Source organism: Vespa velutina, chromosome 12 (genome assembly GCF_912470025.1).
Source record: "Vespa velutina chromosome 12, iVesVel2.1, whole genome shotgun sequence".
Taxonomy (NCBI): domain Eukaryota; kingdom Metazoa; phylum Arthropoda; class Insecta; order Hymenoptera; family Vespidae; genus Vespa; species Vespa velutina.
The window spans coordinates 36,525-51,807 of record NC_062199.1 but is presented as its reverse complement, the minus strand read 5'-3'; the positions used below and the strand labels follow the sequence as shown (position 1 = coordinate 51,807).

At 38.8% G+C, this 15,283-nt stretch overlaps 2 protein-coding genes across 6 annotated transcripts; one reads left to right on the top strand and one right to left on the bottom strand.

Annotated features, from left to right (window-relative positions):
- The first annotated feature begins 241 nt into the window (after positions 1 to 241).
- LOC124953441 (microtubule-associated protein tau) lies at positions 242 to 12,100 on the top strand. Of its 5 annotated transcripts, none has more exons than XM_047504811.1 (9): positions 242 to 310; positions 1,930 to 4,378; positions 4,694 to 4,734; positions 4,807 to 4,981; positions 5,075 to 5,283; positions 5,536 to 5,721; positions 6,542 to 6,586; positions 7,329 to 7,490; positions 11,262 to 12,100. In XM_047504811.1, exons 1-9 carry the CDS (start codon positions 257 to 259, stop codon positions 11,793 to 11,795), a joined length of 3,855 nt encoding a protein of 1,284 aa, XP_047360767.1. In that variant the 5' UTR covers positions 242 to 256; the 3' UTR covers positions 11,796 to 12,100. The 5 variants fall into 5 exon arrangements, with proteins under 5 accessions (XP_047360767.1, XP_047360770.1, XP_047360768.1 ...); XM_047504814.1 differs by lacking the exon at positions 11,262 to 12,100 and adding an exon at positions 8,007 to 10,640; XM_047504812.1 differs by lacking the exon at positions 6,542 to 6,586.
- LOC124953444 (cyclin-dependent kinase 2-like) lies at positions 11,985 to 15,060 on the bottom strand. The gene is made up of 5 exons (XM_047504818.1): positions 14,708 to 15,060; positions 13,230 to 13,425; positions 12,761 to 13,033; positions 12,408 to 12,611; positions 11,985 to 12,293 (listed from the first exon to the last, which is right to left on the bottom strand). The coding sequence occupies exons 1-5, from the start codon at positions 14,821 to 14,823 to the stop codon at positions 12,183 to 12,185; spliced, it is 900 nt and encodes a 299-aa protein (XP_047360774.1). The 5' UTR covers positions 14,824 to 15,060; the 3' UTR covers positions 11,985 to 12,182.
- Positions 15,061 to 15,283: the final 223 nt, after the last annotated feature.

The following is a 15,283-nucleotide window of genomic DNA, read 5'->3' as shown; positions in this document are numbered from 1 at the left end:
AGACTATCGATATCACAGGATAGGAGCAGTTAGTCCTCTGCTCTGCACCACACTTAGAATATGATTCTATCTACGAAAATGATGTAGCAACGTCATTGGTATATCCTGCACATTGACTCTATTCTCAGTCCGATCGAGTGACTGTTGTTGATACGCAACAGGTTCTATGGAGGACCATATTATCAGAAGCTACTCAAGAAGATGCTCAAATCGATCTAAAGTCTATCGCACACAACAGGTGTAGGAACAAATCTCAATGGATTCGCAAGAGACGACTAACAATGCGGCTTTGGTTCGCGATGCGAGCACGGTAAGCAGAAGCAATAAAATAAAAAGGCAAGAAGACAATATTATAATTACGAGAATCATTCAATTACATAGATGAGAGAACTTGATCATATTTTCTCTACTTTATAACCTAACATTAATTGTATTTCCTTTTGTTCTATCATCCACCGGTAACAATGTTAAATGCCTATGTCAACTTTATCGAATAATATTTAAGATTATAGCCAAGGTCTCCTTACATATCGAAATGCACCATTAGGGATTAGGGATCCTACCGCGAGAAAAAGTTTGTTTGAACGTAACAGCGGCTGGCATGGAGACCGTGTTCATTTGTCAGACAATATTTCTCCCAATATTCCTCTTAACAAGATGAAACGAACGAGAGCGAGAGCGAGAGCGAGAGCGAGAGCGAGAGCGAGAGCGAGAACGAGAGAGAAGGAGGGAGGGTAATCGAGGTGTACATCGAAGAAAAGGGCTTTCTTGAGTCACGCCAACCTAAAAGGTCTCGACGAAGCGTGATGGATATCGATAGTGTGTATCTCGACTACGGTCATTCGTGGTTCAATCCCATAACGAAAGCAAAGTTAAGCGGTGGCAGGTACCGTGGAAATATTCCTCGAGACGTCACCGTCGTCTCGTATTATCGAAAGATCGATGAGCTCAGGGCCGATAGAGCGCATCCCAATTTCTCCGCTTTGCACGACCGCCCTTACGATTTTCTCAACTCTCCCGAACAATTACTAATCTTGAACGAGTGATGCCGTGTAAAATATCGTTTCGAAATAATTGACAGATAGCCTACCTATAGTTGCTAATGGTATAGATAAGATCCTTTTACGAGCGACCGAGAAACAACTCGTGTGTTTGTCGGATTTTAAATATATAATTCATTCGATTTACTACTCTTGACTAATTTTACTAAACTTGAAATAATTATGATCACTTACGTGATGTATCAATTAAAAATCCCCATATACTTGTTTAACCGTTTCAAAAACGCCGCGAGTGCGCCGCAAAATAGAAGTATTTCTTCTTATTAGTAGTTTTTATATTAGTAATGAGGAGGGGGGTGGGGTGGCGCGGGGGAGGGGGGGGGGAGAGGGTGAAGAAAAAAGACAAAACAACACAGAGAAACAGTGTTCCTACGTAGGGTACTTATATGTAGGAGAGCGCAACTGCCTCGACAATTGTTATGCTAAAATGACAGGGCCTGGGGGAGCAGATTCGTTAGACTTTTACAATATAGGAACGAAGCGAGGGCAAACTTACGGATTAAGGAGCAGCGTGCACATTCGAGTGAATACATATGGGGTCCGTTTACCCTTTCCCCGTATAAGGATATAATACGCGCATGACGTACGTGATGTGGAATATGCGCACGCAACCCCAATATTCGAAAGCCTTAAGATCCTCAACAATTAGACCTAGTGCTCAATTGTTTTTCGTCTGCAAAATCGTATAATCAGGTATATTACTTTCTTCGTCACTAATCATGGATAAAATAATCCAACTGGCACATCGATTAAAGAGCTTGCAGTTGCGCGAATTACAAGAATACAAGAAAGCAGACGTTTGCGTTTCTAAATTGCTACAGGGATGTTTCAGTTTCGAATAAATCCGAGATGAAACATTATTCCGTAGGTAAAGCAGAGTGCACCTCTATCGCCAGGCTTACAAGCGAGATCCCAAGTTACATCCACTGGATTTTCAAGACAGCCGCCATACAATGGCCCTATAGGAGCTAACCGTCCTGCAGGACAACACCCTATTCACGGTTTAGAAAGTCACTCGTCCATAGGCCTATCTGGAACAAGCCAAGTTGTGCAACTTCGGCCGCACGGGCTTTCGCCGAGGCCTCCACCTGGAAACCGAGTCTATCCTCCTGGAAATCCACTGAATCCGCCAGTCCATTCTCCTAAACAAATTCAAACCAGGCAAAATCCAATAGAAATTTCTCAAAGTCCAAGATTCGGATCAGCTGTCGTCAGAGCGGCAAATCCATCGAGCGGAGGATCGCAACCGATAGGACCCAGACCAAATTATCAGATACAACAAACGAATAAAAGTAACGTCATTGATCGGAGAACGGAGCAAAGAATTTTGGATTTGTCTGCGCCAGCATCTACAAGTCAACTTCAAGGTAAAAGCTCCAATTCACCGGGACCAGTACGAAACTCGTTGCCCCAAAGATCAAGGAATGATACGTCCTTAAATACAGGAAAAACAAGTCAATTGTCCAATAAAGAGAACAAACAATCTCTACGTCCTCGCATAATTATTGACAAAATGCCGGACTTGGACGAGGAAAAGACCGATCTTGTCCGTGAGAACTCGGTTCAGAAGAGGAAGGCTGACATTCGCAGTGGCGGCGAGAACGATGACGACGATGACGACGTTGTGATGGATAATGAAAAGTCTCCGAGGCAAAATGGCAATGCGATTTCTGATAACGAAAAGTCACCAAGGTCGGTCGACCTTGCTTTAGCTTCGAATAAAGAGAAATCGCCACAGAGAAATGGCAACGTTGATCGTAACAAGGAACTCCCATCGGGTTTCTCCATAGCGTCGGGTATGCAAGGGAAAAGTGAGGATACCGGTAAGTCGGTAACTCGGCCAGGAACAGCTACGATCGAGGCCAAGTCGGAAAGAAAATCTTTCGAACAAATGGTCGTCCATAAAAACGACAGCGAACAGCAATCGGAAAAAGAAACTCCATTGGTCAAGTTGGAGGATAAAACGACGATTAAAAGTGATTCTATCGACGATAAATCTATTTCTATCGCGAAAAATGAGAAAATTGTTGACATTAAAGAGAAAGGGAACTATGGGAATGAATCTTCCAATGAATCTTCTGCATCAAGAAAAATAGAATGCGAAATTGAGGAGACGAAAGATAAACATTCGTTGATTGAGGAAGTAAAGGCTAATGAAAATAAGCATGATAAAATGGAAGACGAATCGAAGGGAAAGAAAATTGAGAAGGATGAAGTCAATCAAGTATTTACGAAAGATGATTCCGAAAAGTGTCCCACTAGTCCCTCATTGAACGCCGTACATTCTCCGGTCAGTCAGAATGATAAGAATGATTCTATCCTGAGCAACGACAAAACTGAAAAAGGCAAATGTGAAGAAAAGGCAATATGCCCGTCAAACAATTCAATTTCACAGAATTTAGATGAAATACCTAGAACATCCTCAAAGTCACCGTCGTCGCCGGATATTATAAAAGAGAAGAAGCGGCAGACTCCTCCGATACGAAGTCCATCGAAAATTCTAACCCCAGCTGATCCTGAAGAAGCATCGAAAATATCGTCAAAGTCTCCATCACCGTCGGACGTCATTAGAGACGACAAACTTCGACAGCCTTTAAACGATCCATCCGTTCGATCTGTCGTCGAACAAGGACCAAAAACTCCAGGAGGGAAGTCCCTGCCTATCTCTATTCCTCCCTCTCTCTCTCCCTCGCCCTCTCCCTCGCCCTCGCCCTCTCCCTCTCCCGATGTCGTAATGGAAGATAAAAGAAAATTAACTGCGAGTCCATCGAATAATTTAACGATGCAAAGCCTGGAACAAGACTCGAAGACTCCGTCGAAATCCTCCGATATCTCTAGAGCCTCTACGCCGACGGTCGTAGACGCGCAGACAGAAAATAAGACAGAAAGTGTAAGTCCAGAGAGATCAAGTAGACCTACGTCAGCTCTTTCGAAAGATTCTACTTTAGAGAAACACCCGAGCGCAATGTCGTCGACATCCCATTCCTTTGCCCATGACAAGTTGCCTGTACCAGAATCCTTACCAACGCCACCGAGATCACCCCAGGAAGGTGTAAAAGGTTTCGATAATGGACAGAGAAGATCTTTGTCCTCTCCTGGTTCACCGAAATCACCGAAATCGGCGATCAGTATGAAACCTATCGAGGGCGAAAAGAAAAAGACCACATTTGCTGAGGATTCGATCATAAAGAAGGACGAAAACGTGGTGGAAAAGAGTGAGGCTTCCTCGCGAGAGACCTCGAAACCGACAACGCCTACTGGAAAGCCACGACGTGTAGAAACGCCCGTGAAATTGCAGAACGAGAAAGAAAATAAAGGTTTCGACAAAATAATGTACTTGCACCAATTACCATTAAAGAAGTTCAGAATGTTTTGCAATTTATTCATGAGCCTGCAGTGAAGTTTTTAATAGATACGCTTATTTTTCTCTCTTATTTCGCTTCTACACGAATCTATTAATTTTATCAAATGTTTTGATTTTATTATGACCGGTGTCAACGAGATTTTGCTTCGGTGTTCTCTTTCTAAATTAGATTTCAATCATACAATAGTCTGACATATAACATGTGCGTGCGCGTGCGCGTGTGCGTGTGTATTGTATCATATCATATCATATCTTTTTATTTTTACAGAGACTGAAAGTGACAGTAACGATTTAAGCCAACATAACGTTGTAAGTATACGAGTATTTAACTATCCAGATATGAGAGGCAATATAAATTAAGATCATGTGCCTCCATTATAGCCACCAACTACAAATGGAGTAGCAGATTCACCAACAAAGAAATCACCATCAAAGACCAAAGAGAGCGACAAGAGATCAACAGCTGGATCGCCGACGAAATCACCTAGCAAGTCTGCCAAGTCATTGCCAAGAACTCCAGAGACACCGTCGTCGACAGGAAGTCAAGAGAAAAAGAGTATGTCGAGTCCGTTGTTTCTTTCGTTTATGCTCCTAAACGACAGATCTTCGATGATACAATAATCGCCATTGAATTTTTCTAACGATGCAGAAGTGCCAATGAACAAAATTCAAGTTGGTGCTGCACCGTCACCGAATTTGAAGACGGTACGATCGAAAATTGGCTCACTAGAGAATGCGAGTTACAAACCAGGTGGTGGAAAAGTTAAAATAGAGAACAGGAAGTTAGACTTTAGCAAGGCACAACCTAAGATTGCCGCGAAGAACGATAAGTACACGCCAAGTGGTGGTGACAAGAAGGTAGGCTCCGTTTCAAAATTCATTAATTGATAAAAAGAAACTTTGTAATAGTTTTTACTATTCTGAGATTGCGAGTTAAAACGAATTACACATAACGACATTTATTGACACGTCCATGGTATATCGTCGAGATTTATCTTTATTGAGTTGAATAGATTTATCTCTATTCGTAAATGTAATGTCAATATAAATTTGGCTTGGTAGGTACAATATTGGCTCCGCCAATCCGTACAATAGTATTTTTCATTTCAGATATCTCAAATAAAACTTCAATGGAACGCGAAACCTAAAGTGGGTTCTTTGGAAAATGCAACGTACAAGCCCGGCGGCGGTGATAAAAAGATTGAGACAGTGAAATTGGATTTTAAAGACAAAGCAAAGCCAAAAGTTGGCTCGAAAGAAAACGCCAAGCACGTTCCTGGTGGTGGAAGTGTCAAGGTAAAAGATTCCTTTATAAAATATCTATACAAACATTGCCTTGTATCCTCGACGATCGAGATTTTATCAATTTTTGACATTGATCTCAGCATGTCCGTGTTCTCTCTCTCTCTCTCTCTCTCTCTCTCTCTCTCTCTCTCTCTAATGCATTTACTCATTATTAAAATTATAATCTAGAAACGTGCCGTTAGTGTTTCTAATGTTTGCATTCCTTTCGCAATAACACAGATCCATAGATCAAGGAAGAAGCGAGTAAAGTATAATCAATCGGATCAAGTATATAAATAATGCATACCTAAATATATGTATAACGTAGGAAAGAATTAGGTGACACTTGTGTTGGAAGAGGATAATCCTAGATAATAAGAAAAAAAAAAAACAAGAAACTAAGATAAGGAAAAAGAAAATCAAGCGCCGAGGCTTGATGATCCATTTATTCACATTCATATTTGCTGCTGTGATTAACAGAATGCTCGCTTCGTTCGTTCGTTCGTTCGTTCGTTCGTTCGTTCGACCAGAAAGAAAAGAGCGACTTCAATAAAATATGTACTTACTTATTCGTGAATGAAACGTTGCATGCGGAATGTAATGTATTTATATGCGACAATAAGGACTTAGTTCCGCGATATCATTGCGATTCGCGATATTATGCAATTAGAGGAAAATAAAAAAAATAGAAAAGAGCAAATAGAAGAATTGTGTTTGAAGCGGCTCATGAATCCTCGTCGTTCGTCAACTAGCCACATTTTCTCTTCCGTATGCATGCGCGTTCGTCCATTTGTCATTAATTAACAAGTCATTGTTATTTCTTGGTGTTCAGTCATCGGCGACGCCACCAAAGACACCGCAGGACACGAATAACGACGTAAGTATATAACGGTCAGCTACGTATCTCTATAAAGTCTCTTCCGCATCTATTCCTATATTTGGGTTCTTTCTCGTCATCCGGTACAAGCACCTCGTATGTCGGATTCTCTTATCGTTATTCAACTTCAAATTCAAATTGTGTGGAGGTAATATTTTTCCGGCAACCAATGGGCTTTCATCCTATTTTATCATTGTCACGCTAGATCATCGAATCGACTTTATTAGTAATTCTACCTACGGGAAAACGTATGCTCTCTCACAATTAATAAACTTGGATGTCGTGCCTGTCGTTCGTTTATTTCTGATCATAATAAATATTCTTTCGCTGGATATAGGTATATTAACCAGCAAAGTAAGTAAAATTATTGTTTGATCGGAGGAGCTCTAGCATGACGAAGCATGTCCCAGAGTATTCCAAATTCTTTTTCAGAATTATACAAATTGCTACATGTTACGCCATATTGACGGTAGTTTTTTTTCTTTTTCTTTTTTTCTTTTTTTTCTTTTTTTCTTCAACGGTTATCTTCATTACATAGTATATATAGACTTTTCTTTCTATTCTTTACGCCATAGATAGAGTAGAGCTTATTGTGTCGATTGCGTGAACTATTAAATAACATACCTCAGCTCAAAACGCTTCCATTTCATATGCTTGAACTTTCTTCGTTTGCACTTTCGTTCGATCGAAATCAAAACAATAATGTAAAATGATTAACGACAGAGGAGAATTATAATTCCAGATACAAACGCAAAAGGTCGATATCAAAGCCGAGAGCAAGGTAGGCTCTCTGGATAATGTCAAGCATAAGCCCGGTGGCGGAGACAAGAAGATCTTCAACGACAAAGATTATCTCAGACAGACAGGCTCGAACGTCGAAAGTCTCTGCGGTAGCGGTTCGCAGGTATGTTTTGTCTTTTTCGTATGAATAATCTCAATTGATAATTCGATTGAAGATCAATTTTCGAGATTCGCACCTCGACTCTCGATCGATAATTCTGTGGCATTAGTTCGAGACAACCGGTGCTTTTTCTTTGTTTTATCAGAGTCCGCACTAGTCACGTCAACTGCTGAACTCGCTTCTCACAGTCGCGCTGCATGTATCTTGTAATTATTTTCCAGCACTCTCAATATCGGCGACCTTACTAACGCGACAAAAAAAAAGAAAGAAAAAAAAAAAAAAAAAAAGAAAGACAACAAAAAACACGTCGAAGAAAAACGATATATTATAAAAGCTTTTATAGAATTTTGTTGGTTCGTATATGCCATACGACGTATGTAACTCTCCAATTTCCAAATGTGTCGGGGTCGCGGACGATGGAAAGAATTAGCGCCTTGAGATATGAGGCTTATGGCTTATCAGGGGGGGGGGGGGGGCTCGATTCCTTCTCTAATTCTGATACGTGTCTTGTGCCCGCAGAGCCCCATACCCTCCGGCGCGATCACCGACGGCAAGAACGGCCTGCCAACTTCGGACGAGAACCTCAACCAGGAATGCTAGCTCTCACGAAAACTCGACCGATAACTCTGCTCTTAAACTTCGTCACACTTTACGTATAACTCACGTTTACCTTTTCCTTCATCTACGAGAATCCCAAAAATACATCCCCACTACAAGGGACTCTTTCAAGAGACGATACTAAGCGTTTAGGGCACCATTCTTAATTGTCACAGCGGAATCATCATTCGTACGATGCTCGCGTGAATATCTTTTTCTGTACGGATCCGTCATTGTCGATTTTGCGATAAACGAACAATCGCCTCGTTTTGATTGGAATTTTTCGTTGAAAGTAATATTTTTCTGACTCAAATGTTTCACGGCAACGATTGAGATTAGTCCAGCATTTTCTGTCTGCCTCTTTCGCCCCCCCCCCCCCCCCCGCCTCTCTCTCTCTCTCTCTCTCTCTTTTTCTCTTTCTCTGTAGCGCACGCGCATATACACATCGTATATGATGATAAACACTTGGGTGTATTTAAACGTACATATATAATATTTCTGTATTGTATGAAATATTACATAAGCATGATAAATGACTTATTTCTTAATTCGACGTTTTTATTATTGCGACGTCATTATATATAGTTCACCAGAAATTCTATCGCTTTACATCTTCAAAAAAGAATATCCTGAAACAGTGAAAATATTCGCCAACGAATATTGATTTATCGATCGTTAAACTCAATGATTTGGCACCGCTAAGATGAACTTGTAGATACAGAAAATTCGATCAAACTTGTTTTTAATCATTGAGAATTGTTCTTATCGGACAAATAAGTTTTTAAATGAGCATCTATCGATTACCAGAGAAGACCAATCGAAAGGAATATCAAAAAGGAAGCTTGTCGTGTTTCAAATTAGTACCCTTCCAAGATGAATGTACATCTTTTTTTTTTTTCGCATAAACTCAAGACTGTGCCATTGAATGAAAGAGATCAGCGCATCCTTCGCAACATGTAAATTGGCAATGAAGTCTGCACGGTCAGCGTTCTATGATCGTTCATATACTTAGAATAAAGAGGATAGAGAAAGAGAGAAAGATAGACGGAGATACAAAAACGTCCGCATTCCGTACGTATGCCATGTTTATGACGTAACGTGCTTAATTAACATCTTTCTCGTCATCGGTCACTTGGTTCCCTCCATCGCGTCGTATCGCATTTTCGTATCGAGTATGCGTCATATCTTCTATCATTAACAAGGGAGCCATTATAACAAGAAAAAGAATCATTTGGGCCATTTTTTCCTCGTTTGTTTCCTTCTTTAATCCAACATCTCCAATGGCTGCTCTCTTGTAAAGAAAAAGAAAAAAATACGAATTATGGTCGATGTGCGATGCATAAAAATTGTATACGAAAATGTTAATGTCATAATTAACGTAGACCGTCGTATCGTATTTTTAAACGGAAGGATCCGAATCAAGGATTGCAACTGGGCGATTGATTGACATCGTATAATTCTTTCAAATTTAAAATACCTATAGGCACATATATCTTTCTTCTTTCTTTTTTCTAATTTTCTATGGTACGGCATAGCGGAAAAATTTGTCATTATGATCGTGAGTGTGTAAGGTAAACGTTTCGTTTGATCATTGATATAACGAAGTTTATTTGGTAGCTCGCTAAAAAAGAAAAATAAACGTAGCGGTAGAAGAGAGATCATTAGGGATTAGATTGAGCGATTTATGATATTATTATTCTCCGTAGAATCCCCATGTTCCCCATCGATCGTCGATTTTATTCCGAATTGGTCGAATCATTGAGAAACAAGACTATAATATTCGCACGTATCGGACAGACCGCTTTCATCGGTTTCGATAAAGTGAAAAGTGTCTGATTTGAGTGAGTTCTGAGGCGAAGAAAAACGCGGCTTCATAGCCGTGTAGTACGTGTACGAGGTATAATATTGTAAACGAGGAGGATTAATTCTGGATCGTTTAGTACATCGAACTCGTTTCAGATTGTATCTAAATGATATAGAGAGTACGAGATATTTGTAATCGTTACTGTAGATACGTAAACTATATTGCTATTCGTTGCACTCACCAATATAACAATAAATCTATCGCTAGAAAATAATACAATTATCTCGATAATTAAGATTAATCGTCAGAGTATGGTATTATGGAGAAGGAACGGAAAGGAAAAGAAAAGGAGATAAACGAAAGCATCTTGTTTGTCGTCTTCACTTTTAGGACGTTTCATGCAATTTACACGTCGCTAGAAAATACATGTATGTAATATTACACATTATACTATATTGCCTCCATACTGACTACTGTGTACCTCGATTCGATTAACATCCGAATATTTCGCAATAACAAGGAAGGAAAGAATAAAAAGAGAAAGAAAAAAAAAAAAAAAAAAAAAAAAAAAAAAAAAAAAAAAAAAAACAGACAATGCAAAAAAAAAGAAAAAAGAACAACTAATCTTAGGTTCTCATAATTTTCACAAGTTACCACTTCGTACGAGCGCAATTGTGCAATGACTGTCCGGTATATCTTTTTCAGGAGGTTCATGCTGGAATATCGCAATAATATTTTTGTTTTTAAATTTACATTTATTGTCTTTATCATTTGTCACCTCCACGTTCGATCCCAAGCACATTAGTGCTCGACCCTGTTGCATACGAGACGACAAAAGAACCAAGACGTGTCTCTTAAAGAACATTGCGAAAATAATATTGCACAAGGATATATTGGCGTGCGTGCGTGCGTGCGTGCGTGCGAGCACACACGAAACACACGAGAAACAACAATCCTAACAAATCTAAAGACCACTATGGCCGAGATTAAACGAAAACGTTCTAAGCAATACCTCTTTATCTCTTTTCTCGAACTAATATTCTTAATAGCCCTTAAAACATAGATTCTAAAACATAACGTAGAAAGAATTTAACCAGATCGCAAGAATATAATACGAGTATATACATATCAGCACAGCGTGTATCCTCACTCTCACGTATATAACACACGTCGGGCTGCGAAGTATCGTCAGAGCACTCACCGCCACTGTAAATCAAGGTCAGTTTGCACATTCGCTAATCTCGTATATCTCATAATATGGTAGTAAGTTATTGACTTTAATAAATGTATAAATAGTTCATAGCTACATGAACTACTGCGAGTTACGGTCAGGCGCATAACTAAGTCATTTTAAACAAGCATCTTGTATTTAGGTACAATGCATTGCGGAACAAACGGACGGAGAGAAAACACAAATGGCGACGACGACGAAGAGTAGCGATCTACCACAGCCTCCGCCATCTACGCCGACTCGAGGGCGCACCACAAGGTCACCCTCTCGCGTGATTACTGCTCAAGCTGTACGCAGCAGCCTGGCTAAGTCACCAACGTCAATTAAAAAGGATGTCCTTTTGGAAAACACGAACGGTACTTCGGTACAATATGTAGAAAAAGACGAGGAGAAGGGAAAGAAAAATACCTATGAGAAAAGAAGCCCGATCAAGGAGTCTGATCCTTTGAAATTGTCGAAACCTTCGAGCACTCCTCGTCCACCAAATAATCTAAGATTGAAAAGCGCTGATAAAACATCTCCGAGAAAGACTTCACCGAACGAGCTGCGTCTTCCTAAATTGACAGCTTCGCCCGTTCACCAAGAAGTCAATACGTCTGTCTCGGAGACACACTCTGAACTAACTTTACCGAAATTGATCGAATCCTCGATGCAATCTACTCGCGTGGCTCAATGAGTACCATTATTATAAATTTCTCGTGATATAGTAAAAAGAAAAGAGTTCGGAGTAGTCGCTTTCGAAGCACGTAACCAGTAAAGTCAATTGTGTAGATTTATTGATTCCCTTTTAAATTGATGTCTACTGTTTGCTTTCATCCATTATCTTACACAAAGAACGAATAAAATCATATTAATATACAGCATAGCAGAATATAAATTGTTTATTTAATTTAAACTTTATCAAATATATATTTAAGTGAACACTTTGTAGTATATCAAAATTACACCGTCTCCTTAATAAAACATCTCTATAGTATTGTACCTTAATCATTATTTTAAACGATATTGTACATTCTAAATAGGAAATATGGTATTTTGTGAGTCCAAGTGCCATAAATCTATGTCACTTTTTCTTTGGCAAGGGCGGTGGGACTAATTTTACACCGGAAAAATACGGATGATTCAAACCCTTTCTAGCTGTTATCCTCTCATTGGGATCATATATCAAGAGTTTCTGTGGTCGAAAGAATAAAATATTAGCGGTATAATAGATAGTAGAGAGAGAGAGAGAGAGAGAGAGAGAGAGAGAGAAACTCGTCAAACTATCATCGACATCTCGTATACCTACCATGAGTAAGTCTTTGGCTTCGGCATCTAAAGAGGGTACGACTTCGTCCAAATCACACGGCTCCCATCTAGGGAACATTGATTTATAATCACGAAGCTGTGATACACCCGGCCAGATAGTTTCATCTGGCGTTCCAAGTGTACGAAATATTCTAAACAATTGATCTATCTCAGAATCACCTGGGAAGAGTGCTCTTCTGGTAGCCTGTAAGAAAAAAAAGAAAAAGAAATAAAACGAAACAAAACAAAACAAAACAAAACAAAACAAAACAAAACAAAAACAAAATAAGATGATAATTAGAGCAAATTAAAATCTAGATTGCGTAATTATTGTTATTTCCATATCTTACAAACCATTTCTGCAAAAATGCAACCAAGGCTCCATATGTCCACTGCACTTGAATATAGCTTAGTTCCTAACAGAATCTCTGGTGCACGATACCAGAGCGTCACTACTTCGTGTGTATACGTTCTTACGGGAATCAAAAAGGTTCTAGCTAGACCGAAGTCAGCTAATTTTATGTAGCCTTCGCGATCAATTAACAGATTTTGTGGTTTCAAGTCTCTATGTAAAATACGATGTAGATGACAAAAAGAAATCGCCTTTAGTAACTGATAGAGATAGCTCTGAAAATAAATATCTCTTTTATGTTCCTGTGATTTCTATACACTTTGCGCTGCTTTTAATATTAATTTTGCTCCAAAGAGCATATAGAAAGAGATATACGCATATTAAATTGATTTATTCTTTTCCTTTCCTTTTCTTTTTTCTTCTTCTTTTTTCTTTTTCGAAAGAAAAACAATAGATAAATGTGCCTCCTACCTTCACAAGAGCTTGATCCAGGCCACTTTTTACAGAGTCCAATAGTTTTTTAAGATCCTGTTGGAGAAACTCAAATACAAGATATAAATGCTTATCACCATCCACAACATCAAATAACTGGACAATATTTGGATGGGCAAGTTCCCTCAAGAGCGATATCTCCCGTATAGCGGTCGATGGTACGCCTTCACTTTCCCTGATTCAAATTCATATACCATAATTAAATGAAAAATATTGAAAACTTAATATTATTATGTAGAATTTTCTCTATAAAAAAGTACACGTTCACAGATGGATATCGAATATCAATCTATAGTATAGTAACCCATTTTCTAGCAGTTGCAGTTATAACGGCAGTTATAGCAATTATAGGCGAGCATAACACAATGGAACAAGCTGAATAATGTGGTGCTACGACAATATAGTGTAACGTGGCCCCTCCAGATTCAGCTGACCCCAATGTGCATGTTAGCATGTATGTTAGCAATGCGGATAAGCAAAAGACTGGTCAATATGAAGTTGGCCGAGAGTCTGAAAGATAACTTTGTAAGATGCGTGATAATGATGGGTCTTGCGAGGCAAACATAAGAAACTTATTGAAGACTGGATAGCTCGTATACCATTGAAGCGAACTGCTTAAGAAATCATATAAGTGCTTTAGCTTGCATTAGCTTCTTTACATAATACCATATATATATATATATATATATATACACGCACACACACACACACACACACACATATATATATAATATGCATATACATGTGCATATACATGGCATATACATAGCATATACATGGCATATACATGGCATATACATGGCATATACATGTGCATATACATGTGCATATACATGGCATATACATGTGCATATACATGGCATATACATGGCATATACATGTAGATAAACATATGTATACGACTTCACGTAACATGGTGTTTCTTGTTCGAACATAAAAATAACATTCATAGGTATTAATAAAAAAAAATTACACTGCAAGAAAGTTTAATTTAAATGGGAGTAGGAATGAATCATGTAATATTTCTATTAACGGCAACATTTTATTCATATTTAAATTAATACCAGTCGATTCAAAGGTTTATATATTCCTCATAGAAAGAATCAATTAGAATCCTAAAAGCATCCTTTTTTGTGTTAGCACGAAAAAAATTTTCATAGATAAACATTAAATGGAACACAGTGTACTATTAGCTGCTAATGGATTAATTAATAAATCTCGTTGTTCGTGTTATCATTGAGACACCTATCATAAAATTACAATGTTTATATTTAATATTTTGTTGAATGACCTGAAATGAAGCTTTCAATCGACGAAACTAAGGTTCTCGACGGATAAAGAAAGAAGAATTATTAAGGGTTACGAGCATTCCATTATTTGTACAAATTCCTAATATGAAATTAAATCAAAACGGAGTGCTTAGGTGATTTATAAAATAAAGATAATAATCAACATACGTCTCTAAACGAATCTTCTTGAGCGCCACCAATTTGCCGGTCAGCTTATCCTTCGCTTTATATACCACCCCATACGTCCCTTCCCCTATTTTTTCGATCTTGACGAAATTATCCATAACCTCAACGTCACGCTCGACGTCGTCGTTTCCTTGACACGCCGTCGTTGTGTCTTACTTTCGTTGACGGTATTATTTTGAATAATCTCGTTCTTAGATTTGCTCGACGATTAACAACGCCGAATTAAGATCGCGAAATACTCGGCTGTCGGCCGAGCCGTCCTTTATTGTTGTTGGTGTTTATCAACAACGAAAGAGTGCCGCCACAAACGGCAGAGCGCCTTCCAGCGCGTAATTTTAGGCGTGTGCGCAATAGCGACTTAATATATCTACGTTAGGCAAAGGTAAATTGATCTAACGAAATAAGAAAGGAGAGAAAAAAAAGGAACGAGCGTTATTTCGTTAACATCTAATTGAATGCATAATCCTGATGATTTTCTTTTATCATATTACGAGGTGTTAGCGATCGGATCGCTATTAATTAAATGAAGTCTTCGAATGTACCGCCAAATTAGATCCA